General features: G+C 55.1%; 3 protein-coding genes across 3 annotated transcripts; all 3 read left to right on the forward strand.

Annotated features, from left to right (window-relative positions):
• The first annotated feature begins 1,082 nt into the window (after nucleotides 1-1,082).
• On the forward strand, nucleotides 1,083-5,043 carry LOC121107639 (maestro heat-like repeat-containing protein family member 2A). Its single transcript, XM_040653038.2, has 11 exons — nucleotides 1,083-1,610; nucleotides 1,906-2,027; nucleotides 2,173-2,295; nucleotides 2,435-2,600; nucleotides 2,734-2,832; nucleotides 3,022-3,173; nucleotides 3,535-3,678; nucleotides 4,202-4,294; nucleotides 4,577-4,646; nucleotides 4,762-4,875; nucleotides 4,961-5,043. The coding sequence occupies exons 1-11, from the start codon at nucleotides 1,586-1,588 to the stop codon at nucleotides 5,041-5,043; spliced, it is 1,191 nt and encodes a 396-aa protein (XP_040508972.1). The 5' UTR covers nucleotides 1,083-1,585.
• A 480-nt stretch (nucleotides 5,044-5,523) lies between these two features.
• LOC101751321 (maestro heat-like repeat-containing protein family member 2B) lies at nucleotides 5,524-12,431 on the forward strand. The gene is made up of 18 exons (XM_040662229.1): nucleotides 5,524-5,740; nucleotides 5,933-6,092; nucleotides 6,220-6,260; nucleotides 6,496-6,637; nucleotides 7,041-7,093; nucleotides 7,408-7,515; nucleotides 7,811-7,930; nucleotides 8,129-8,251; nucleotides 8,374-8,529; nucleotides 8,751-8,873; nucleotides 9,177-9,256; nucleotides 9,672-9,807; nucleotides 9,924-10,016; nucleotides 10,412-10,498; nucleotides 10,676-10,799; nucleotides 11,002-11,111; nucleotides 11,565-11,717; nucleotides 11,974-12,431. The coding sequence occupies exons 1-18, from the start codon at nucleotides 5,693-5,695 to the stop codon at nucleotides 12,121-12,123; spliced, it is 2,007 nt and encodes a 668-aa protein (XP_040518163.1). The 5' UTR covers nucleotides 5,524-5,692; the 3' UTR covers nucleotides 12,124-12,431.
• An 8,633-nt stretch (nucleotides 12,432-21,064) lies between these two features.
• LOC121107640 (maestro heat-like repeat-containing protein family member 2A) lies at nucleotides 21,065-23,111 on the forward strand. The gene is made up of 7 exons (XM_040653041.1): nucleotides 21,065-21,457; nucleotides 21,756-21,877; nucleotides 22,023-22,145; nucleotides 22,285-22,450; nucleotides 22,584-22,682; nucleotides 22,879-23,016; nucleotides 23,104-23,111. The coding sequence occupies exons 1-7, from the start codon at nucleotides 21,433-21,435 to the stop codon at nucleotides 23,109-23,111; spliced, it is 681 nt and encodes a 226-aa protein (XP_040508975.1). The 5' UTR covers nucleotides 21,065-21,432.
• Nucleotides 23,112-23,554: the final 443 nt, after the last annotated feature.

Raw genomic sequence — 23,554 nt, forward strand, 5'->3', positions numbered from 1 at the left:
CACATCAGATCCTCCACCACCTGCGTCAGAAAGTAATCATCAATACGCTGCAGGAACTGCCTGGACCTTGTGTGCCTGGCTTTGTTACTTTGCCAACAAATATCAGGATGGCTGAAGTCCCCCATAAGGACGAGCACCGGTGGTCGGAAGGCTACTTCCAGCTGTTTGTAAAAGGCCTCATCCACTTCCTCCTCCTGATCAGGTGGCCTGTAGCACACACCCACAACAGTGTCACCTATGTTAGCCCGTCCCTAAATTTTTACCCACAAGCTATCCACTTGTTCATCATCCCCCCCACAGTGGAGCTCAATGCATTCTAGCAGCTTCTCACATACAGAGCAAGTCCACCACCTCCCCTTGTCTTGCCATCCACAACAGCATGCCACTTGTGTGAGCTGTCCCAACATGTCTCTGCGATTGCAATGAGATCACATCCCTGTAAGCACGCACGGATCTCTAGTTCTTTTTGTTTATTCCCCATGTGGTGTGCATTGCTATCCAGACACTGTAGGAAAGCAGAGGGTGCAGGTATCTCTAGAGGGATGCAGGAAGGTTTAAGTCGGGCTCTTGGCAATGTTATTTTCTCTGAAGAGTCCTCACAAGATCCTGCTGGACAACTGGGAGGTTTTTCTACGCAGTTCACTAAAAAGACAGCATTCCCAGGCCCTTCTCTGTCACAAGGAACTCCATCCCCTTCCTCCATCAAATCTTGTTTAACGCTCTGGTAATCAGTCCAGCCAGCTTGCTCGCCAGAACACTTTGGCCCCAACTACTCAGTCGCATTCCGTCTCATGTCCACACCTGGTCTCTCAAAGGCGTGCCCAAGATCAGGGTACACAAAACCTTGATCCCGACACCACCCCCTCAGCCAGTTATTTACCTCCTCTGTCCTCCTCCTTCCTTCTGGGACCCAGTCACCAGTCAGGAGGACAGAGGAGAACCCTCCTGGGAGCTCAGGAGGACAGAGGAGAACACTCCTGGCTCTCCCGATCCCTTCAGCGTCTTTCCAAGGGATGCAAAGTCCCTTTCTGATGTTCTGCCATTTCCTCATGGCATCCTCCCATGACCCTACTTGAATGACAACAAGTGGAACGTGGTCTTGTTTGATCACATGCGGTGGAGTCTCCTTAACGTCTCTGAAACGTGCCCCCAGAAGGCAGCAAAGCTCTCTGGAGAGGTTGTCTGGACCTCCTTGTATGGAGGTTGTGCCTCCTTGTATGGAGTCCCCAGTCACTAAGACAATGCTGAGCAATGGCACCCGGCAGCTGCTGCCTGGCAGGGCCTCTCCCTCACCCCATCACCTGAGGTGATTCCCTGATCCAGCACAGAACATGTCCACCCCAGAGCTGAGTGCGTCACAAAAACATGCTGTGTTCTGAGGCCAGCAAGGTTGCCCAGCATGCAGTCTGGTCCCCAGCCCAGGGCACGTCATTCTCTGTGAGGTGACACTCCTCGGTGTGATGTCACAGTTGTTGCCACCTACACCCCTGTGGCGGCGGTGGGAGCGGTGGCCCAGTCTCTTGTGAGAGGCGCAGGAAGAGGACCCAGAGAGAGCATTGTGTCTATCTGGAGATATCCTGCTGTGATGGAGCGGCTGAGAGCCCTTCGAGGTGAGGTCCCTCCACCTCTCTGGACACCGTGATGCTGCCCGAGCACATGTGTGCCACCAATGCCTGTTTAGGGCATGCCATTAGCACTGTCCTTGCCCTGCTGAGTGCAGCTGCCCACCATGGTTCCCCCAGTACCCCAGCAAGGGGAAGGCTCTCTCCCCTCTCCCTGCCGATCACACATGTGCCGGCACAGCCCACCCCACGCTGTGGGGCTGGGTTCCTCCCAGAGCTGGCCGGATGCTCGGCCCTGGCTCCAAGCAACACCAGCAGCAGCTGCTCTGCTCTTTCCTTCCAGGTCTCTTTGCCTGTGTGGGCTGCGTGCCCAGACATACGCGTCGCAGGGCCAGAGGCAGGGTGGCAAGCCCTGTCCCCCCCTGTGCCGTGACTTTGCTGCTGCAGCGCCTGCAAGACCAGGAGGTGAGCTGGGGACATCCAACCCTCAATCCTTGCCCTGCCCCAGTGCCACAGTCCCGTGGGTGCCAGGCCCCGGCAGCACACTGGCATGGCGGGCAGCTCCGCGGGAAGAAGGGCAAAGCAAAACGTGACTGATCCCTGTCCCCAGGGTGACCGAGCACAGGCGTACTGCGAGCTGGAGCACGTCCTGCGGGAAGGTGACAGCCGCCCGCCGTGCGGAGTGGTGAACCGGCTGCTGGCTGAGGTGTCCCAGGACCTGACAGCAGCCCAGGTGAGGGGTCGCTCCCAAAGGCAAAGGGAGCCGCCTGCCTGCGCTGATGCTCTGCTGGCGGATGGCGGTGGCTTAGCCCTTCCAAGGGAAGGCCTCAGGCAGTCTCCTGTGCCGCGTGTCACCAGTGACTCTTTTTCAGGGCGTGCCACACAGCGTGAGGATGGCTGCCAGCAATGCCCTGGTGGCTCTGGCCCGGACACACTTCAGCTTGGTGATGGCCGAGCTCCAGGGCCACCTGAAAGCCGTGGGGGAGATGTCCAAGGAGTTTGTGCTCATCACCCTGAGCAAACTGTTCAGCAGCTACGGTAGAGTGCCCTCAGCCTCCTGAAGGGGTCTCTCCCCTCTGCGCGTGATCTGCGTTGAGCTGGGGGATGCAGGGCTGCAGCCCCTCCTCCCTCGCCGCCGAGGCTCTGACCATGGCCTTCTTCCCTTCTGCAGCTCCACAGTGCATCCCCTTCGTGTGGCTGATGCTGGCCGGCCTGCACAGTGTGGTGGGCTGGGTGAGAGGCGGCCGGACCCTGCGCATTGCTTGTGCTGGTGAGTGCCGGCCCAGAGTAGGGGGGCTTGGGGCAGTCCTTGCACCTTGCCCTGCTGCAGACTCTCACAGGCTCCCTTTTCTCTCAATCTCTCATCCTTTTTTTTTTTTTATTTTTTTTCTGTTTTTTTTTTTTAATTTTTAAATGAATTATTCAATTATTTTTTTTGTTTTATTTTGTTTTTCTTCAGTTGTGAAACAATGGCTGGAAGGAGTCAAGGCTCACTTGTGCTCTGGAAAGCAATGCCCCTGGCCTGCCATGGAGATGGAGCAGATCTACAAGAATCTTTCCCAGCTCTTCTTCTCTGTGCTGAGGAACTGGCAGGAGTGCAAGGAGGAAAAGGTGAGCACTGCTGCATTCCCAGCCAGGGATGGCAGCGGGGACATCGGTGTCGGCAGCTCTGTCTGTGCCCAGCGGGCTGAGAGCAGAAGGGTGATGAGAGGGAGTGGGCTGGCTCTGCAAAGGGCCCCAAACTGGCTTTGTGCTTGGGGCTGGATCTCCCTGCCAGGAAGCAGCCGCATGTCACAGCACTGTGGCAGGGATAGCTGGGGATGAAGGAGTGGGGAAAAGCTCCCTGCCCTCCAGAGAGCCCATCTCGTATGGGGCACAGGGGTATGGGAAAAGGGAAGGGAAAGAGAAAGCCCTCCTGTAGGAAGGGCAGACCTTCAGTCTTTGATGCTGGGCCTCTGCCATCCCTCTCCAGGACAAACAGGCCGTCCTCGGGGCTGTGGCTGCCATGATGGCTGTCCTCCTTCAAGAGGAGCTGTGCCAAGAGCACGTTTGGGAGCAGCTTCTCCGGCTCGTGCACCCGTGTCAGGAGGTCCAAGACACCTGCAGGGGGACCAAGGTGAGATGTTTTGCAGGGCTCAGTGTGGATGTGGGCCTCGTGCAAGTGCCACGACAGGTCAGTGGGACGCGGGGAGGAGGCCAGGAGCCCTTGGAGAAAGACGGAATAGGTGTCCAAGGGAGGTCTGAGGCTTCCTGAGCTCTTCCGTCAAGGAAGGAACAACCCGGACAGGAGCCAGACAGGAGCCACTGGGGACCACCTCCTGGGGCTGGGAGGCTTCACCACCACCACCACTGTGGGGCTCTGGTGCCTGAGGAGCTCTGTGCTAACAACCAGGGGGACCATGTCCAGTTGCATCTGATGGGAGAGAAGAGGGCTGCTGGGTGGGAATTGCCTGCAACCAGTGCCCAAGCAGGGCTCGATTGAGAGCGAGGGACTCTCTTGGTGCTGCTGGGAGGCGGGGACAAACCAGGATGCCTGTGCGGGAGCTTTCCCAGCGGACAAACCATTGGGAATCAGTATCTCTGCTCCCAGGTGTCTAGATGTGGCTTCAGCCTTTTCTTCCTCTCCTGGTCTCTTGCAGAGCCTCAATATCTTCCTGGAGGCCTTAGAAGGAGTTGAGTCTGTCATCCCCAAGGACAAGTTTCTGGCCATCACCAGTGCCGTGTTCTACCAGGTGAGGGGAGCCAATCCTTGTGCCCAAAGCAGTTTCCCTCTTGGCTACGTCCCAGGAGGACTCAAAGCTCCAAGCCTCTGACGGCTGCTCAGCCTTAGCTCCTGCATGCCCGTGGCTGCTCCAGAGCCGTGTGCGTGCCCCCAGGGATGCTGTGGGGCAGGCTGTGTTTTGTCTGCATGTCCTCTTTCCTGAGAGTGCCCAGGGAGATCAGAGCTGGCAGCAAAGTTTCTTTTCCATCCTCAGCACTGATGCAATTTTCTTAAATGGACCTTGTTCCCACAGCTCTCTGACGACACCAAGGAGCACAGCGAGGCTGACAGAGCAGAGCTGACCCACTGCATCCTGCTGCAGGGTAAGGAGAGGAGCTCTGGCAATGCTTGGCGGTGCCCCGGCCAAAACCTCTCTCACAAACCTCCGGAATGGGTGCGAGTTTCTTGCTAACACCGTGTGGGATTTCCTCCCCGCAGCCCGAATCTGCCCCGAGGAAACGGTCCTGTTTCTGCAGTCACAGCTGGGCGCTGACAGGGAGGCTGGATGCGTGGCAGCCCTGGGTCTGCTCGGTGCTCTGGCTCGCTCTGATGGTCAGTACCACAGGTCGGGACTTCCAGGGATCCCTTTTGCCATCTGGGTTGTGCCTCCACGCATGCTTCTGCGCATCTCTTGCAGAGCCCATGATGACAGAGAAGCTGCCCCAGGTTGTGGAGGCTGTACAGTGTCTGTGCAGCGACCCCAGGATCCAGGTGAGCTGATTTGGGAAAGGAAAGCGCTGTCGAGGTGATGATGCTGCTGCCTAACACAGGCAGGGCTGGGGTGCCCAGGGAGGTGCTGGGGCACTGACCACACGGTTGCGATGGCTCCTGTGGGGAGAGCAGACAGAGTGGAGCGGGCAGGTCCCTGTGCTGTGCATGGAAAGTGCACAGCCGGGTGCTAAGGCCTGGCCCTCACCTGAGGAGCCAAGGCTTCTTCTCTGCTCTTGTTGTCACTGCTCATGCCCAAAGGGCTGCCCCAGTGAGCAGGTGGCTTCCCTTTGCCTTCTGAGCAGGAAAATCAAAGCCACAATTGACTCCTGACAGGTGAGGAGGGCCATTCTGCACTTCATCAAGGATGTGCTCAGTGCCAACGCCCGGAGCTGCTCAGCCTGGGATGTGGTGGGGCACATCTTCAGTGAGTTCAGCCGCTCCACGGGAAGAAGGGTAAGGACAGTGGGCAGCATCTTCCTTTGGAAGACCCGTGCTGCTCAGAGGCTGGCACAGAAGCACCGGTGGGGCCACACCTGAGCCTCCTGAGAGGCTCCTCAGAACTAAGAGTAACCAGCGTTCCAACAACACTGTTGTGCAGGCAGCTGGAGACCTTTCTGCCCAGGAAGCCCAGGAAGAAGGAGCTCTCCAAGAGCTCTGTATGGACATCCTGGAGTCGCTGGATGTCTCTGTGAGCGGGATGACCAAAGTAAGTCACAATCTGACCTGCTGCCACTCCTTGCCTTCACACCACGTGTTCCTCATCCCGTTCCAACACCCCCGGTCTCTCCTCCAACATGCTCTAAAACACACAAGACTCAGGGAAATTCACAGAGTCCTCTTCATCTCTGAGCGGAGGCAGGAACGCTGACACAGTGCTCAACCGCCTCGTTCCCTACAGCTCCTGTGGCCACGGCTGCTGCTGTACGTGGTGCCAGCCCAGTACACCGGCATGCTGATCCCGGTCTCCCGCTGTGTCCAAGCGTTGGCTGAGAGAGGGGACCTGATGGTGCGGGAGGTGGAAGAACTGGATCCCCATTTCCTCAGCTCCATGTTTCAAGGTAGGAGCAGAAACTCCCCCAGTGAGCTCTGTTGACCCGTGACAGCACCAAGAATGGACAGCGGAGGTGCACGTGGGGGAGCACAGCGTGTCTTGGCATCTCACTCAGCACTTCATTCTCCCCACAGGCCCACTGCTGACTCCCCAGACACTGCTGGCACGCCTGCTGGTGAGTAGATGCTCCAGAGCCGGTGCCATGAGCCCTGACGAGGAAGCAGCATGGCCGAGCATGGCAGCGCCTGCCTCACCCATGGGGATGCCATTCTCTTCCCGGGCTTGCAGCACCATGGGCAAAGCTGCTGGCTGCTCCTTGACTGCCAGGGCAGAGCCAAGCTGCTTCCCTCCTGGGAGAAGCTGCTGCTCTTGCTGCAGAAGTGACCCCGCTTCTCCTTGCTCTCACTCAGGTGGTGGCAGGGAGCCCTTTTGCAGGCAGCGAACTCCAAGCCGCTGCCTTGCTGCTGATGCAAAACCTCCACAGCAGGATCCACAGAGCTGTGGGGGCCATGTGGGCCGCTGAGATCCCCCTGCTGCTGCAGTGCCTCCAAGGTAAAGTGCTGGCGGGGAGGGAGAGGTGGAGGCAGGGAAGGGGGGGAGTGAAAATGGAGCTCTGCAGCGTGGCAGAGGGGAAGCATTGCCTGCAGCCCAGTACTTGCTCTGCTGCTGTTCCCATTCCAGGGAGACAGCACTGAGGTTCGGGGTCCTTTCCCCCCGGGGATCTGCCCATTCCAGGGCATGGATGGGCCCTTCACATCCCCTCAGACAGCAGTCTTGGAGCAGTTAGTTCTGTGTTCCTGCTGGGACAGTGTTTGTGGGGAGGGACAGGTCATTGTGTAGGGTGTGCAGGTCCCAATTTGGCAGTGCCGTGTGCCCAGGCAAACCAGGTTTGCAGCAGCTCTTCCTCTGTGGCTTGATCCCAAGCAAGGATCTTTTGCTTCTTGTTGCTGTGCAGGGAAAGATGAGAGCTTCCCGGACTCTGCAGGGTGGGAGCAGCGTCTATTAAAGGTACAGCATTTCCAGAAGGCACGGTGCAGAGAAGTGTCTGCCTGTCTCAAGGAGCCCCGTTCCCAGAGAAGACAGGAACAGCCTCTCAAATGCTGCTGCGGAGCGGCCGCACGCCTCTGTGGTGCTGCCTCTTCCTCTTTGTCCCAAGCCCAAGGGGGATCCCAGGAGAAGAGCAGCAGGCAGCTATAAGGGAGGGAATGCTGGGTGGAGCTGGGAGAGGGACTGCTCTTCCAGTCACCTCTCCCCAGAAGACTGCGGCAATGTGGGAAGAGGCAAAGGGCAAGGAACCATTGGCTTCTCCTGTTCTCCAACAGTTCCTGAGGGCGTCATTGAATACTATGGAGGATGAGGCGTGGACCAAGGGCCTGAGCTGCAAGTTGAGCCAGTGGCTGAGCAGCTCTCCCAGCAACTCTGGAGAGAAGGTGGGTTCTCCCCAGCTCTCCCCAGCGGTGCAGTCGCAGGGGCCCAATTGAGGCTGGGGCTGCAGGTGGTGCTCTGCTCACGCGGGCTGCTCACGCTGCTTCCCTGGCCCGTGCCCCCGAGAGCCTCTCCCTGCAAACTGCCTGGGGGTGGCTAAAGCTCGGCCCTGCACCTGCTCTCAGCGTCTCTCAGGGAGCGTGGGTCCTTCCCACCTGGCCCTCTCCCAGCAGGTCAGGCTGCTGCCACATCTCAGCTTCTTCCTTCCCTTCCCATCCCTTCTCTTCCCTTCCCATGCAGTCTTTCCTGTACAAGGCTCTGGGGACAGTGCTGGGAGCTTGCAAGGAAGTCCTCCACATCCAAGAGAAGCTCCTGCAACACCTGGAGGAAGCAAACGCAGAGGAGCCATCTGAGGCCCAGGTGAGGTCTCCTCTCCTCCAGCTTCTGTGAGCGTCCCCGCTCTGTCCCTGGAGCAGAGGGCTTCTCCTGGCCCTGCTCCGGGCCTTTTGATCTCCTCACTGCTGCTGTTTCCCTCAGGCGAGGACCAGCCCAGCCACTGTGGCTGGCCGTACCAGTAGGTTCAGGCCTGCGCCAACTGCCCCTTGTTCTTTTGTGCAGGGAATGATCTCTCTTCTCAGCCATGCTGCTGAGAGCAACTTTCACCCAGTCCTGGACACACTCACCATGTTTGCGTCCAGGCTGTGCAAAGGCCAGAATGGGAGGATTCCCAGACGCAAGAAGGTGAAGCATTACGCATTTCCATCTTGGCTTTCTGCTGCCTTATTTTCACTTGGGAGCCCAGGTGCCTCGTGGGGCACCGGGGGCTGCTGAGCGAGTGTCTCAAGGCATTTTACCCCACACAGATGGAGCTGGACAGCAGAAGAGCTCACGCCACACGCAGCGCTCTCATCCTCGCCCACGGCAGCTTGGCACTGCGTGCCTCCAAGGAACAGCTGCTCGCCCGCCTGGAGGGAGACATCGTGGGCAACATCCTGCTGCTCTACAGCTGCAGCTGCCGGGTGAGAGCTCGTAGCGTGCCGGGGTGTCTGAGCACCCAGCTGCAGCCCCTCCACGTGGGGGGATGCTGAGATGGGCCTTCTCTTTCCAAAGGTCCCTCGGGGACTGGTTTGTGCTCAGATGAAGATGCAAGCCCTTCCCTTAGCGTTGCCCCCACGTGTTCCCCTTGCAGCCCTTGGCCCTTCCCGCAGTTCAAAGAATGTTCTTCTCTCTTGGGCCTCAGGACCTGCAGAACACACTTGCGCTGGTGCAGAGCATCACCGACTTCAGCTCTGCCTTCCAAGCTGTGGGTGACTCGGCCTGCTTTAACCCCTCCTTGAAGGGCAAGCTGCTGGAGATCCTGACGGTGAGTGCCTAGAGCCAGGGCTGTCTGCAGCGGAGTTTTGGGCTGTGCTCTGAGACTCAATTCCCCGGAGCCATACAGGTCTCCCTCAGCCACACGTCTCCAGCTGGCGGGGACCTTGTGTGCTGGCAGGCAGCGGCTGGGCAGCGGGCGAGGTCCACCAACTGTGCAGCTGCTGCATCCTGCTCTGCCTCCGTGGGAAATGCGCGAGTGATGGGGCTGGTGTGTGGCAGTTGTGTCTGTCTCTGGGCTGGGTGGAAGAGCTCTCACGTGCCCACTTTGACAATGTTTCTCTGGTACTTGCAGGACTTGCTGAAGAAGTATTACTTAGGCACCCCTGTATCCCCAGTGCCCCTCAAGGTGATTCTGGCCCTGGAGCAGTTGAGGTAAGGGTGGGAGCCTCTGGGGTTGCAAGGCAGGATGGTGGATCCCCCTCTGGGTAGCTCCCAAAGGCCTGGAGGGGGCAGGGGATGGGGAGTCACTTCTACAGGAGAGATGGCTGGGCTGCTGTGCCCAGCGAAGCTGAGGTTCTGGGAGGGAGAAAGGCCCTGGTGCTCCTGTCCCCTGGCAGGGAAGAGAAGGGAGACCTGGGGTCTCCTTCCCTTCAGAGCGGGAGGTGCTTCACTGATGCTGGGGAGGAGGTGGGTGATGCTGGAACTGAAGACAGCGCTCAGCAGCTCAGGCTGGGGATGTTGGCTTTGCAGCTGTCCATTAGAAGAAACTCTGATGTTGCCTGAGCCAGCCCTGGAGAGCACTGCTAAAGGCCCTTTCTGCTTTCTCTTCCTTTTTTTGTCCTGTCAGCAAGCTGAAGCCGTCCTTAGGAAGCAAAGACATGTGTGACATGTTGATTCTGTGCTGCAAGAATATTGTGACACACCCTTCAGCGGAGATGATGCTGAAGATCAGGAAGTCACAGCAAGCAGCTCAGTACCTGCAGGTAACCTGCCGTGACTTTCACAGCCACCTCTCGGTTGGAGCCCTTCCTCAGCACACACAACCTATGCTCTGGCCGCAGCCGTGATGCCACAGCTCAATCCCCTCTTCTGCTTTCAGCTTCTGCAAACATCACTGAAAGCTCTGGGCCGGCTCATGGTGGTCCTGCTCGAGACAGAGACCACCCGTGGCTTCTTCCAGAACATAGTCCATGTGAGTACATGTGGGGCAAGGGAGAAAGCATGGCGCCTGTTGATAGCAGGGAAAGAGATCTGGGGACTGAGAGGACGATGAGAGGGGATCTCTTGCTGACGTGCCAGCTCACTGCAAGCTCCGAAATGGGCAGAGAAATGGGCCCTGCAGGGGGAAAGGCAGGAGCCAGCCCCTGGCAGGCCATAGCCAAGGAAAAGCTCCTGGGTTAGGAGGCAGGAGTGTCTGCAGAGAGCGGGGGCAGCAGTGCTGGTGCTCAGTGAGGTGGGGGGTTGCGTGGAGCCACAGGGCAGGACCTGAGAGAAAGTGCTGGGAAATGAGGGACTGGGAGAGGGCCGGCATGAAAGGAAAGAAAAGACGTCTGCAGTGAGACAGATGCTCTGCCCCACGTCTTGCAGAGATCAATGACATCAGACAACATGTGGGAGCGCAAGAGGGCCCTGCAGATCTGCTCCCAGCTGCTGGCTGCTTGTGAAGAGCATGGAGTGAGTAAAGAGCCCTACCGCATGCCCCTGCTCCCTCCCTGGTGCCCCTGAGCTGGCAGGCGAGCTCCACTCAGCTGTGCATGCTGTGACACCCACCCCATGGGGAAGGCACAGGTGGGAGAAGCTAGGGAGAGCTGGGGCTGCCTACAGCTTTTTTCCTGCCTCTCATCCCTGCAGAGAGGCGATGCCTGCAAGCACTTTGGCTCCTTGGTGGGATTGCTGGTGCCCCTGATGTGTGACCCCATGCCTACATCCCGCCAGTTGGCCGTCACCTGTCTCAGCTCCCTTCTCCGAATCCAAGGTGAGTAGAGCGGGCGTGCGCCAGCCCTCTGCTCTCCTCCGCAGCACTACCAGAACCCCACGGGCTGGGCCCGGTTTACAGGAGGGAGAGGCACCGTGAGCAGCTCTCTTCTTGTCCCCACCCTGTCCTCTGTCTCTCCCCCGTGGAAAGCAGTTCCGTTTCCAGAAGCATGACTTCCCTTTTCTCCCTGTGCTCTTTCCAGCCAAGGCGACCAACAGAGTCATCCAGACAGGAGACATCGGGAGCCTGTGTGAGGGGCTGAATGACTGCAGCACCGTCTGTCAGCTCCAGACCTCTTCCAAAATTGCGCGGGTAAGTGGACCCAAAAAGGAGTGGTGCAATCTCAGTGCTTAGGTTTTTGCACGTGCCTCTGCTCCCCCCAGCCTCTCACACCATTTCCAGAATGAGCTGTCACCCTGAGATCACTTTTCTGAGCAAGGAGCCGGAGGCACTGAGCTACGTCTGGCCCTAAGGCACCCAAAGCAAGGAGCTGATTCTATGACGTGTGTGTGTGACTGTGTGCGTGTGGCTGTGGCTGCTGGGAGGTAGGCTTTGCATGTAAGCAAACACCACGGGTGGAGAAGCTGAGAGAAGGCTCAACCACCTTATGTATACATAGCACAGTAAGGACAGCAGGAGCATTGTGATTGCCACCTGAATGACTGGCAAGCTGCTGAACTAAGAATGCCCTCAACACTGCTTTATGTTCTGAAGAGCTGCTGCAGAGCAGTGATGGGATCTCTCCTGCTTCTCATTTCCTTGCAGATTGTGTGCAGAAGCTTCTCCCTGGAACACACCGTAGATTTCATGATGGCCATCAAGGACACCTTCCGGAAGGCCAAAGGAATGCGTGTGCGTGCTGCTGGCAAGTGGATGATCACCTTCCTGCAGATGTATGGAAAGGACATCTGTCGGGATGTAAGAGACTTTCTTCCACGTGTCTTGGACTTTTGTTGGCTGTTGCACTACACCTTGTGCCGTTTGCCTCTTGTGCTAAAGAAGCACAGCCTGAGCGCAGAGCCAGGGCTTGAACAGGGTGACTGGTGTGAAATTTAGGCCTAGGCCTTGGCGGCATGTCAAGGGAGCAGGCACTGTTCATGTGCTGAATGTCCATGATTAGGTCCTGCAGAGTCAAGGATGCAGCCAGTCATTCTTTCTCCCCTTCTTCTTTCAGCTTGATCTTTCACCGATCATCTACATCCTGCGCAGCTGCATATCGTCCATGAAGCACAGCACGTTCATGCCATTCCTGTGCCAGGCGGTGGCCATCCTCACCCGCTGTCACGCAAACATCACAATGGACAGCTTCTTCCACCAGCTGTGAGCCCTCAGACAGGTACTGGCCTTTGCTCCTGCCTTTGCTGTTGCTGCGGTCCCAGCTGTAGCTTGCCTCTGCCAGAGGGATCCTGGGAGGAAGCAGCATGGTGAAAATTACTCAGTCATGACTTGAGACACCCGTTTTCTAGCGAGGCATGGAGGAGAATAAGAGAGTTTTCTCTTCAGTGGTGCATCAGGGAGAAGAAAAAAGAGAAGAGAAGAGAAGAGAAGAGAAGAGAAGAGAAGAGAAGAGAAGAGAAGAGAAGAGAAGAGAAGAGAAGAGAAGAGAAGAGAAGAGAAGAGAAGAGAAGAGAAGAGAAGAGAAGAGAAGAGAAGAGAAGAGAAGAGAAGAGAAGAGAAGAGAAGAGAAGAGAAGAGAAGAGAAGAGAAGAGAAGAGAAGAGAAGAGAAAGGAGGGAAAAGGAAAGAAGAGAAAAGAGGGAAAAGGAAAGAAGAAGGAGAGGGAAATGGAGATGGAGGGAAGGAGAGGAGAGGAGAGGAGAGGAGAGGAGAGGAGAGGAGAGGAGAGGAGAGGAGAGGAGAGGAGAGGAGAGGAGAGGAGAGGAGAGGAGAGGAGAGGAGAGGAGAGGAGAGGAGAGGAGAGGAGAGGAGAGGAGAGGAGAGGAGAGGAGAGGAGAGGAGAGGAGAGGAGAGGAGAGGAGAGGAGAGGGTAGAAGGGAAGGGAAGGGAAGGGAAGGGAAGGGAAGGGAAGGGAAGGGAAGGGAAGGGAAGGGAAGGGAAGGGAAGGGAAGGGAAGGGAAGGGAAGGGAAGGGAAGGGAAGGGAAGGGAAGGGAAGGGAAGGGAAGGGAAGGGAAGGGAAGGGAAGGGAAGGGAGAGGGAGAGGGAGAGGGAGAGGGAGAGGGAGAGGGAGAGGGAGTGGGGAGGGGATGAGAGGAGAGGAGAGGAGAGGAGAGGAGAGGAGAGGAGAGGAGAGGAGAGGAGAGGAGAGGAGAGGAGAGGAGAGGAGAGGAGAGGAGAGGAGAGGAGAGGAGAGGAGAGGAGAGGAGAGGAGAGGAGAGGAGAGGAGAGGAGAGGAGAGGAGAGGAGAGGAGAGGAGAGGAGAGGAGAGGAGACGAGACGAGACGAGACGAGACGAGACGAGACGAGACGAGACGAGACGAGACGAGAGAGGAGAGAGGAGAGGAGAGAGGAGAGAGGAGAGAGGAGAGAGGAAAGGAAGGAGAAAGGAGAAAAAGGAGAAAGGTAGGAGAAAGGAGAAAGGAAGGATAAAGGAGAAAGGAGAAAAGAGAAGAGAGAAGAGAGAAGAGAGAAGAGAGAAGAGAGAAGAGAGAAGAGAGAAGAGAGAAGAGAAAAGAGAAAAGAGAAAAGAGAAAAGAGAAGGACATATGAGCTAAAAAAATTGCATTGTTTATCTTTAAATATTAAATGCCAGAATCCTGGCTAAGAACTGAAAAGAGTATATATATATTTTTAAGTGTTCATTGTAATAGCTGCTGTCTTCTCTCCATACCAGTTCCAGAATCACAGAATCACCAAATGTCAGGGATTGGAAGGAACCTTGAAAGATCATCTAGTCCAATCCTCCCACTTTGGCAGGAATGCCTTGATTAGGTCACACAGGAATGTGTCCAGGCAGGTTTTGAATGTCTCCAGAGAAGGAGACCCCACAACCTCTCTGGGCAGCCCGTTCCAGTGTTCTGTTACCCTCACCATGAAGAAGCTTCTTCTCATATTTTTGTGGAACCTCCTATGTTCCAGGTTGCACCCATTACCCCTTGTCCTATCACTAAATGTCACTGAGAAGAGCCTGCCTCCATCCTCCTGATGCACACCCTTTGCATATTTATAAACGCTAATGAGGCCACCTCTCAGTCTCCTCCAAGCTAAAGAGACCCAGCTCCGTCAGCCTTTCCTTGTAAAGGAGATGCTCCAGTCCCTTCATCATTTTTGTGGCTCTGCACTGGATTCTCTCAAGCAGTTCCCCGTCCTTGAGCAGAGGGGCCCAGAACTGCACATAATACTGCAGATGCGGTCTCACCAGGGCAGAGTAGAGGGGGAGGAGAACCTCTTTTGACCTACTAACCACACCCCTTCTAACACACCCCAGGAATGCCATTGGCCTTCTTGCAGTGCTGGCTTATGGTCACCCTGCTGTCCACCGGGACCCCCAGGTCCCTTTTCCCTACGCTGCTCTCCAGCAGGTCAGTCCCCAACCTATACTGGCACCTGGGGTTGTTCTTGCCCAGATACAAGTCCCTATGCTTGCCCTTGTTATATTTCATTCAATTTCTCCCTGCCCAACTCTCCGGCCTGTCTAGGTCTTGCTGGGTGGCAGCACAGCCTTCCAGCTTGTCAGCCACTTCTCCCAGTTTTGTGTCATCAGCAAGCTTGCTAACAGTGCACTCTGCTCCCTCATCCAAATCATTGATGAATATATTGAATAGTACTGGTCCCACTACCAACCCTTGAGGAACTCCACTAGGTACGAGTCTCCAGCTAGACTCACTCTGTCCCACTGACCACAACTCTCTGGCTTCTGTCCTTCAAACACCTGGTGGTGTTTGAGGTTCACAGTCCCCCTCACTACTAAGTCATCCAGACCACACTTCCTCAGTTTAGCTGCGACGATGCTGTGGGAGACGGTGTCAAATGCTCTACTAAAACCAAGATAGACCACATCCACTGCTTTACCATCATCTATCCACCTGGTTACGTCTTCATGAAAAGCTATCAGGTTGGTCAAGCATGACTTTCCCTTGGTGAAGCCATGTTGACTGCCCCTAATGACCCTCTTATCCTTGATATGCCTAGAGGCAGCACCAAGGATAAGTTTTTCCATCACCTTTCCAGGGATGGAGGTGAGGCTGATCAGTCTATAGTTATCCGAGTCCTCCTTCTTGCCCCTTCTGAAGATTGGAATGGCATTTATTTTCCTCTCGTCCTCAGGCACCTCTCTCTTTCCCGACAGCTTACCAAAGATAATGGAGAGTGGCCAGCAATGGCTTCTGCCAGCTCCCTCAGCACCCACAGGTGCATCGCAACAGGACCCACGGATTTAGGGATGTCTAGGTTGTTTAATTGCTCCTTAACCCAGTCCTCATCAACTGAGGCAAACTTCTCCTTGATCCTGACTTCCTCTGGGGCCTCAGGGGTACAGGGCTCCTCAGGACAGCCTCCAGCAGTACAGACAGAGACAGAGAAGGCACTCAGTAATACTGTCTTCTCTGTATCTTCTGTCACTAGGGCAGTCGTGCGTGCGTGTGTGTGCATGCCTGCACACACGCACATGTGCACACCTGTTTGTGTGAGTGCATGCGCCCAGTGGCAACAAGGCTCAGACTTGCTCCCAGCTGCCCAGGGCCATGCAGCCCCTTAATGCCAACATCTATGCCATCCAGACACAGGCTGCCAGGCTTTTGGAAAGAAATCCTGCTTCAACTCGCTTTGAAAATGGTTCCCCGCAGTCAAGCTGTAATCCCTCTTGAAACCTCTTCACATTCTCAGCTACAAAACTGTCCCCACCATGAGCTATGCCTTTTCACCAGTGATGAAGAAGAGCCTGCGTACCGTGCGTGTAACAATCTGCACCAGCGGAGCTGACCTACTGTTACTATTGCCACTGCCCACAGCCTCACTGTGCTCACATCACTGCTTGGTCTCCTTCAATGCTCCGTGTGCGTCGGTGAATGTCAGTGGGTGACATTGTTTCCACATGGAGGAGTTCAGTGACACACCTCTGCTTCATGTGCACTTCCATGTCAGACCCACTGTGTCAGACTGCCCCTTTGCTGCCATCTGTCACACGGCAGTAACACGTCATGGAATACTGGTGGGAAGGTTCGACCCCTACTGCCACACCACCAACATCCGCCTCTGATGACATGGGCCAACACCATACAATGAGAGGCATTGCTTTCAGAGTAGCCCTCAGAAAATGCATCAGATAACATAACAAGTAACAAGACTTAATTGGTTTTTTTTTTAGATTTTTTTTCTGTTTAATAAAGAGAACAGACTTTAGATTGCAGCTCTGCATGTTCCATTTGAAAATCAGCCAGTAATGTATTTATGTCAACGGAAAATGGAGCTGCAAAGAAACAAAGAAGTGGATGAATTTTGGGCAGTCTTGAAACTTACTGTCTAATTCCTGTATCAAAACAGAAAGCACAGCTGCATATTTTTTGCGCTAGGGGCTGACCTGCAGGAGAGGAGCTCTGCAGAGAAGGACCTGGGTGTCCTGATGGACAGCAGGCTGGCCGTGAGCCTGCAGTGTGCCCTCGCGGCCAAGAAGGCCAATGGTATCCCAGGGCACATTAAAAAGAGTGCAGGCCAGCAGCTTGAGGGAGTGATCCAAGACACTCTTCTGCTCAACCTCCTGTAGGGAACTGCTTTTAGCAGGGGGGTTGGTCTCAATGATGTCCAGAGGTCTCTTCCAACCTCTATAGTTCTGAGATTGTATGAGAAAGAAACCACCAGAACCACGTGCTAATTGCATGGGATGGATTTAGCAGAGGCAATCCCTTTTCCACGGCCAAAGGAAGGTCTTAGCAGCAGTAGTAGGCAGACAGTGGCTGTCCTACCAGCAGAGAACCAGTGAGCAATGCTTGTGGCCTGTGGGTGCTGGAGGCCTCCCTGTACCAGAGCGAGCAGCCCCACAGCTTTTGCCATTATCCAAATAGAACTTCGCAGTAATGCCAGAGGGGAACGGCAGCAGGGGACAACCCCACCACGATACAGAAGGCTTGTCACAGTGTTCTGCAGCACAGAACTTTCCTGCCCAAGTCTGTTTCAGAGCTGTGCCGCGGCACTGCCTGAAGCTGAGCAAAGGCCATGGCACTCTGTGGCTGCTGGAGGAGAAGGTCTGCCTCTGAGCACAGGGACAGCCCACTCTGTCAGAAGGGACTCACGGTGCCAGAGACACAACTCATAAACCAGAAGGAGGGACACAGTACAGTCGGCCACCAGTTACCGGCTTTCATTCCAGTTGGCAGTTGCTGGAATGCGCTTGGGGACTGTGGGTGACTGCAGGCAAAGGGTAACAAGGAAATCACAGAAACACGGGGGCTGGAAAAGACCTCAAGACAGCACTGAGTCCAACTCCTCTGCTAAAGCAGGAACCCTATGACAGGTCGCACAGCTAGCTGTCCAGATGCGTCTTGAATATCTCTGTAGGAGAGACTCCAGAACCTCTCCTGTTCCAGTGCTCCATCACCCTTACCACAAAGAAGTTCTTCTGCGCATTAGTACAGAACTTCCTATGTACAAGTTTTAGACCATTACTCCTTGTGCTATCGCTACACACCATCGAGAAGAGCCTGGCCTCATCCATTTGCCTCCCACCTCCCTCGAGATCATAGAATCATAGAATAGTGTACACTTAAGAGAAGCTCTGCCTATGGATTGTGTTTGAGACAATGGAAATATTATCATTTCTTTAGGGAAACCAGAAGCAAGCCTGCCCTGTGGCAAAAAAAAAAAAACCCAGGACTCTGGGAACACTCTGAGTGCCTGGGAAGATCGCAATCAAGTTTTCTGTGACTGAGTTGCCACAGAGCTTACTTGAAGGACTGTAAGGATTACAGTGGAGGGAAGCACAGGCAGGGCATGTGAGAGAGAAAAGTATGTATGATCACAGTGAAAATTTACACTAACTAGCAAATGTCTCTCTACACTTACGCTACGATATTAATTTTAAAACCAAAACAAAATTAAAAGAGAATGTGTCAGACTTCAGTGCTGGCTCATGGCCAACCTGTTGTCCATCAGAACACCCAGCTCCTTCTCTGCAGAGCTTATCTCCAGCAGGTCATCCCCTAACCTGTACTGATGCATGTGGTTATTCCTCCCCAGGCGCAAGGCTCTGCACTTGCTCTTGCTAAATCTCATCAGGTTCCTCTCTGCCCAGATCTCCAGTCTATCCAGGTCTTGTTGAATGGTAGGAAAGCCTTCCAGTGTGTCAGCCACTCCTCCCAGCTCTGTATCCTCAGCAAATTCACTGAGGGTGGACTCCATCCCTTCCTCTAGGTCACTGATGAAGAAGTTGAACAAGACCAGATCCAGTACCAATCCCCCGGGGAACACCAGTGGTTACAGGCCTCCAACCAGACTCCACACCACTGACGGCAACCTTCTGAGCTCTGCCAGTCAACCAGTTGTCAATTCCCTCATCATCCACTCATCTATCCCCACACTTTCTAAGTTTCATAATGAGAACGGTGTGAAATATGGTGTCAAATGCCTTGCTGAAGTCAAGGCACGCAACATCCATTGCTCTCCCCCCGCCTACCCAGCCAGTGATGACATCAGAGAAGGCTGTCAGGTTGGTTAAGCATGACTTCCCCTTGGTAGATCCATGTTGACTGCGCCCGATAGCCTTCTTCTCTTCCAATTGCTTGGAGAGGGTATCCAGAACAGTGGATAAAAGTATGTCCACTGATCTCAGGATCTCGTCCAATCACTGTGGGGGATGGGAGAAAGCCAGGAAGCTTTGCAGCAAGCAGGCCCCGGGGGGTTCTTCCAAAGAGGTTTCTTCCTCTCGGGGAATTCCTCCGTGTCACGGAGTTATCTAGATCCATCTGTGTCTGTGACAGGGAAACAGCAGGCCCACAGGCCCACCAGCTCAGAAAGGGAAAGGGAGTGTGTAGGGAGATGGGAGCTGGGCCCAAAGACAGAACAGTGGCAACGATCTAAGGAATAAAGTTATTTTCATATAAAGTTAATTTTACTAAATATGATATCAGAATGCAAGATAACACAATATAGTACAATATAATTGGAATTGAGACTAATAAATCAAATAAAATGAGAGAGAGTCCAAAACCAAAGGCCTTGCTCTGAACTGAAGGTGAAGCAGCTGGGGAGCACAACCACACGCTGCCAGGCAGTGAGAGAAAGAGGGCAAGTCCTGTGACTTGTGGGTCTTATCTTCCCCTCTGAACGCAAAGTCCTCTGGGGTATGTAGTTCTTCCTCTCTTCTGAGAACCAGGTATCCGGAAAGTTGTCAGTCCACAGAACCCTTGTCAGTTCCATTAACTCTTTAATTCCCCATGCTTTTCACGGTGTTACTGATGTGGAATAGTGATAACAAAAATCATAAAACCATGACAGTCTGTCGAAGATTTCTTTTCTTTGGCAGTTCTTCTCCCCAGTCCTTAGTTTAGTGAGGGCCTTTTATCCCCAGTTTCTCAGTTTTTTGTCTTCTTCTTCTTTTCTCTCTGTTAGCATGGCACACCTGCCCCAACCCATAAGCCAGCAGGGAGTGGTGCCTGCGTTGCCACGCGCAAGCATTATCACCTTTTGCAGTGGTCAGCTCTTTCAAGCCACACCCCCTGGAAAAGACTGCTTGTCCTTCTGCTTATCTTTACAATCATAAGCAGAAGTATTGTAGCGTGGTGACACCCACCACTTGCCCCCCTAGGTAATTCACAGTTGTCAGTTAGAGTCTTATCACAAGAAAGGCCTTCGCAAAGCAAACTTCTGAGCCAAAAAAAACCAGTTCTGTCTTTCACAACTGATCTTAAGCTCGGAAGAAGTGGAGTTAAAGGGCCAATGAGCTCTCATGGGCCCCCTTACCTTCCAACACACTAGCCCATGGGATACCTTCAAGTAGGCTCTCCTGAAGTCCAGGGTAGCACTCCTACTTATTGCTTTCATTCTTCCACACAAGATCTTGAACACTACTACCTCATGATCGCAGCATCCCAACCTGCACCCAGCCTTCTCATCCCCTACCAGCCCTTCCTCGCTAGTAAAAACAAGGTCAAGTAGCACACCCCTCCACATCAGATCCTCCACCACCTGCGTCAGAAAGTAATCATCAATACGCTGCAGGAACTGCCTGGACCTTGTGTGCCTGGCTTTGTTACTTTGCCAACAAATATCAGGATGGCTGAAGTCCCCCATAAGGACGAGCGCCGGGGGTCGGAAGGCTACTTCCAGCTGTTTGTAAAAGGCCTCATCCACTTCCTCCTCCTGATCAGGTGGCCTGTAGCACACACCCACAACAGTGTCACCTATGTTAGCCCGTCCCTAAATTTTTACCCACAAGCTATCCACTTGTTCATCATCCCCCCCACAGTGGAGCTCAATGCATTCTAGCAGCTTCTCACATACAGAGCAAGTCCACCACCTCCCCTTGTCTTGCCATCCACAACAGCATGCCACTTGTGTGAGCTGTCCCAACATGTCTCTGCGATTGCAATGAGATCACATCCCTGTAAGCACGCACGGATCTCTAGTTCTTTTTGTTTATTCCCCATGTGGTGTGCATTGCTATCCAGGCACTGTAGGAAAGCAGAGGGTGCAGGTATCTCTAGAGGGATGCAGGAAGGTTTAAGTCGGGCTCTTGGCAATGTTATTTTCTCTGAAGAGTCCTCACAAGATCCTGCTGGACAACTGGGAGGTTTTTCTACACAGTTCACTAAAAAGACAGCATTCCCAGGCCCTTCTCTGTCACAAGGAACTCCATCCCCTTCCTCCGTCAAATCTTGTTTAACGCTCTGGTAATCAGTCCAGCCAGCTTGCTCGCCAGAACACTCTGGCCCCAACTACTCAGTCGCATTCCGTCTCATGTCCACACCTGGTCTCTCAAAGGCGTGCCCAAGATCAGGGTACACAAAACCTTGATCCCGACACCACCCCCTCAGCCAGTTATTTACCTCCTCTGTCCTCCTCCTTCCTTCTGGGACCCAGTCACCAGTCAGGAGGACAGAGGAGAACCCTCCTGGGAGCTCAGGAGGACAGAGGAGAACACTCCTGGCTCTCCCGATCCCTTCAGCGTCTTTCCAAGGGATGCAAAGTCCCTTTCTGATGTTCTGCCATTTCCTCATGGCATCCTCCCATGACCCTACTTGAATGACAACAAGTGGATGGTGGTCTTGTTTGATCACATGCGGTGGAGTCTCCTTAACGTCTCTGAAACGTGCCCCCAGAAGGCAGCAAAGCTCTCTGGAGAGGTTGGCCTCCTTGTATGGAGGTTGCCTCCTTGTATGGAGTCCCCAGTCACTAAGACAATGCTGAGCAATGGCACCCAGCAGCTGCTGCCTGGCAGGGGCTCTCCCTCACCCCATCACCTGAGGTGATTCCCTGATCCAGCACAGAACATGTCCACCCCAGAGCTGAGTGCGTCACAAAAACATGCTGTGTTCTGAGGCCAGCAAGGTTGCCCAGCATGCAGTCTGGTCCCCAGCCCAGGGCACGTCATTCTCTGTGAGGTGACACTCCTCGGTGTGATGTCACAGTTGTTGCCACCTACACCCCTGTGGCAGCGGTGGGAGCGGTGGCCCAGTCTCTTGTGAGAGGCGCAGGAAGAGGACCCAGAGAGAGCATTGTGTCTATCTGGAGATATCCTGCTGTGATGGAGCGGCTGAGAGCCCTTCGAGGTGAGGTCCCTCCACCTCTCTGGACACCGTGATGCTGCCCGAGCACATGTGTGCCACCAATGCCTGTTTAGGGCATGCCATTAGCACTGTCCTTGCCCTGCTGAGTGCAGCTGCCCACCATGGTTCCCGCAGTATCCCCAGCAAGGGGAAGGCTCTCTCCCCTTCTCCCTGCCGATCACACATGTGCCGGCACAGCCCACCCCACGCTGTGGGACTGGGTTCCTTCCCAGAGCTGGCCGGATGCTCGGCCCTGGCTCCAAGCAACACCAGTGGCAGCTGCTCTGCTCTTTCCTTCCAGGTCTCTTTGCCTGTGTGGGCTGCGTGCCCAGACGTACGCGTCGCAGGGCCAGAGGCAGGGTGGCAAGCCCTGTCCCCCCCTGTGCCGTGACTTTGCTGCTGCAGCGCCTGCAAGACCAGGAGGTGAGCTGGGGACATCCAACCATCAATCCTTGCCCTGCCCCAGTGCCACGGTCCCGTGGGTGCCAGGCCCCGGCAGCACACTGGCATGGCGGGCAGCTCCGCGGGAAGAAGGGCAAAGCAAAACGTGACTGATCCCTGTCCCCAGGGTGACCGAGCGCAGGCGTACTGCGAGCTGGAGCACGTCCTGTGGGAAGGTGACAGCCGCCCGCCATGCGGAGTGGTGAACCGGCTGCTGGCTGAGGTGTCCCAGGACCTGACAGCAGCCCAGGTGAGGGGTCGCTCCCAAAGGCAAAGGGAGCTGCCTGCCTGCGCTGATGCTCTGCTGGCGGATGGCGGTGGCTTAGCCCTTCCAAGGGAAGGCCTCAGGCAGTCTCCTGTGCCGCGTGTCACCAGTGACTCTTTTTCAGGGCGTGCCACACAGCGTGAGGATGGCTGCCAGCAATGCCCTGGTGGCTCTGGCCCGGACACACTTCAGCTTGGTGATGGCCGAGCTCCAGGGCCACCTGAAAGCCGTGGGGGAGATGTCCAAGGAGTTTGTGCTCATCACCCTGAGCAAACTGTTCAGCAGCTACGGTAGAGTGCCCTCAGCCTCCTGAAGGGGTCTCTCCCCTCTGCGCGTGATCTGCGTTGAGCTGGGGGATGCAGGGCTGCAGCCCCTCCTCCCTCGCCGCCGAGGCTCTGACCATGGCCTTCTTCCCTTCTGCAGCTCCACAGTGCATCCCCTTCGTGTGGCTGATGCTGGCCGGCCTGCGCAGTGTGGTGGGCTGGGTGAGAGGCGGCCGGACCCTGCGCATTGCTTGTGCTGGTGAGTGCCGGCCCAGAGCAGGGGGGCTTGGGGCAGTCCTTGCACCTTGCCCTGCTGCAGACTCTCACAGGCTCCCTTTTCTCTCAATCTCTCATCCTTTTTTTTTTTTTTTTAATTTTTTTTCTGTTTTTTTTTTTTATTATTTTTAAATGAATTATTCAATTATTTTTTTTTGTTTTATTTTGTTTTTCTTCAGTTGTGAAACAATGGCTGGAAGGAGTCAAGGCTCACTTGTGCTCTGGAAAGCAATGCCCCTGGCCTGCCATGGAGATGGAGCAGATCTACAAGAATCTTTCCCAGCTCTTCTTCTCTGTGCTGAGGAACTGGCAGGAGTGCAAGGAAGGAAAAGGTGAGCACTGCTGCATTCCCAGCCAGGGATGGCAGCGGGGACATCGGTGTCGGCAGCTCTGTCTGTGCCCAGCGGGCTGAGAGCAGAAGGGTGATGAGAGGGAGTGGGCTGGCTCTGCAAAGGGCCCCAAACTGGCTTTGTGCTTGGGGCTGGATCTCCCTGCCAGGAAGCAGCCGCATGTCACAGCACTGTGGCAGGGATAGCTGGGGATGAAGGAGTGGGGAAAAGCTCCCTGCCCTCCAGAGAGCCCACCTCGTGTTGGGCACAGAGGTATGGGAAAAGGGAAGGGAAAGAGAAAGCCCTCCTGTAGGAAGGGCAGACCTTCAGTCTTTGATGCTGGGCCTCTGCCATCCCTCTCCAGGACAAACAGGCCGTCCTCGAGGCTGTGGCTGCCATGATGGCTGTCCTCCTTCAAGAGGAGCTGTGCCAAGAGCACGTTTGGGAGCAGCTTCTCCGGCTCGTGCACCCGTGTCAGGAGGTCCAAGACACCTGCAGGGGGACCAAGGTGAGATGTTTTGCAGGG

The sequence above is a fragment of the Gallus gallus genome, chromosome 1 (assembly GCF_016699485.2).
Source record: "Gallus gallus isolate bGalGal1 chromosome 1, bGalGal1.mat.broiler.GRCg7b, whole genome shotgun sequence".
In the NCBI taxonomy this organism is placed as follows: Eukaryota; Metazoa; Chordata; class Aves; order Galliformes; family Phasianidae; genus Gallus; species Gallus gallus.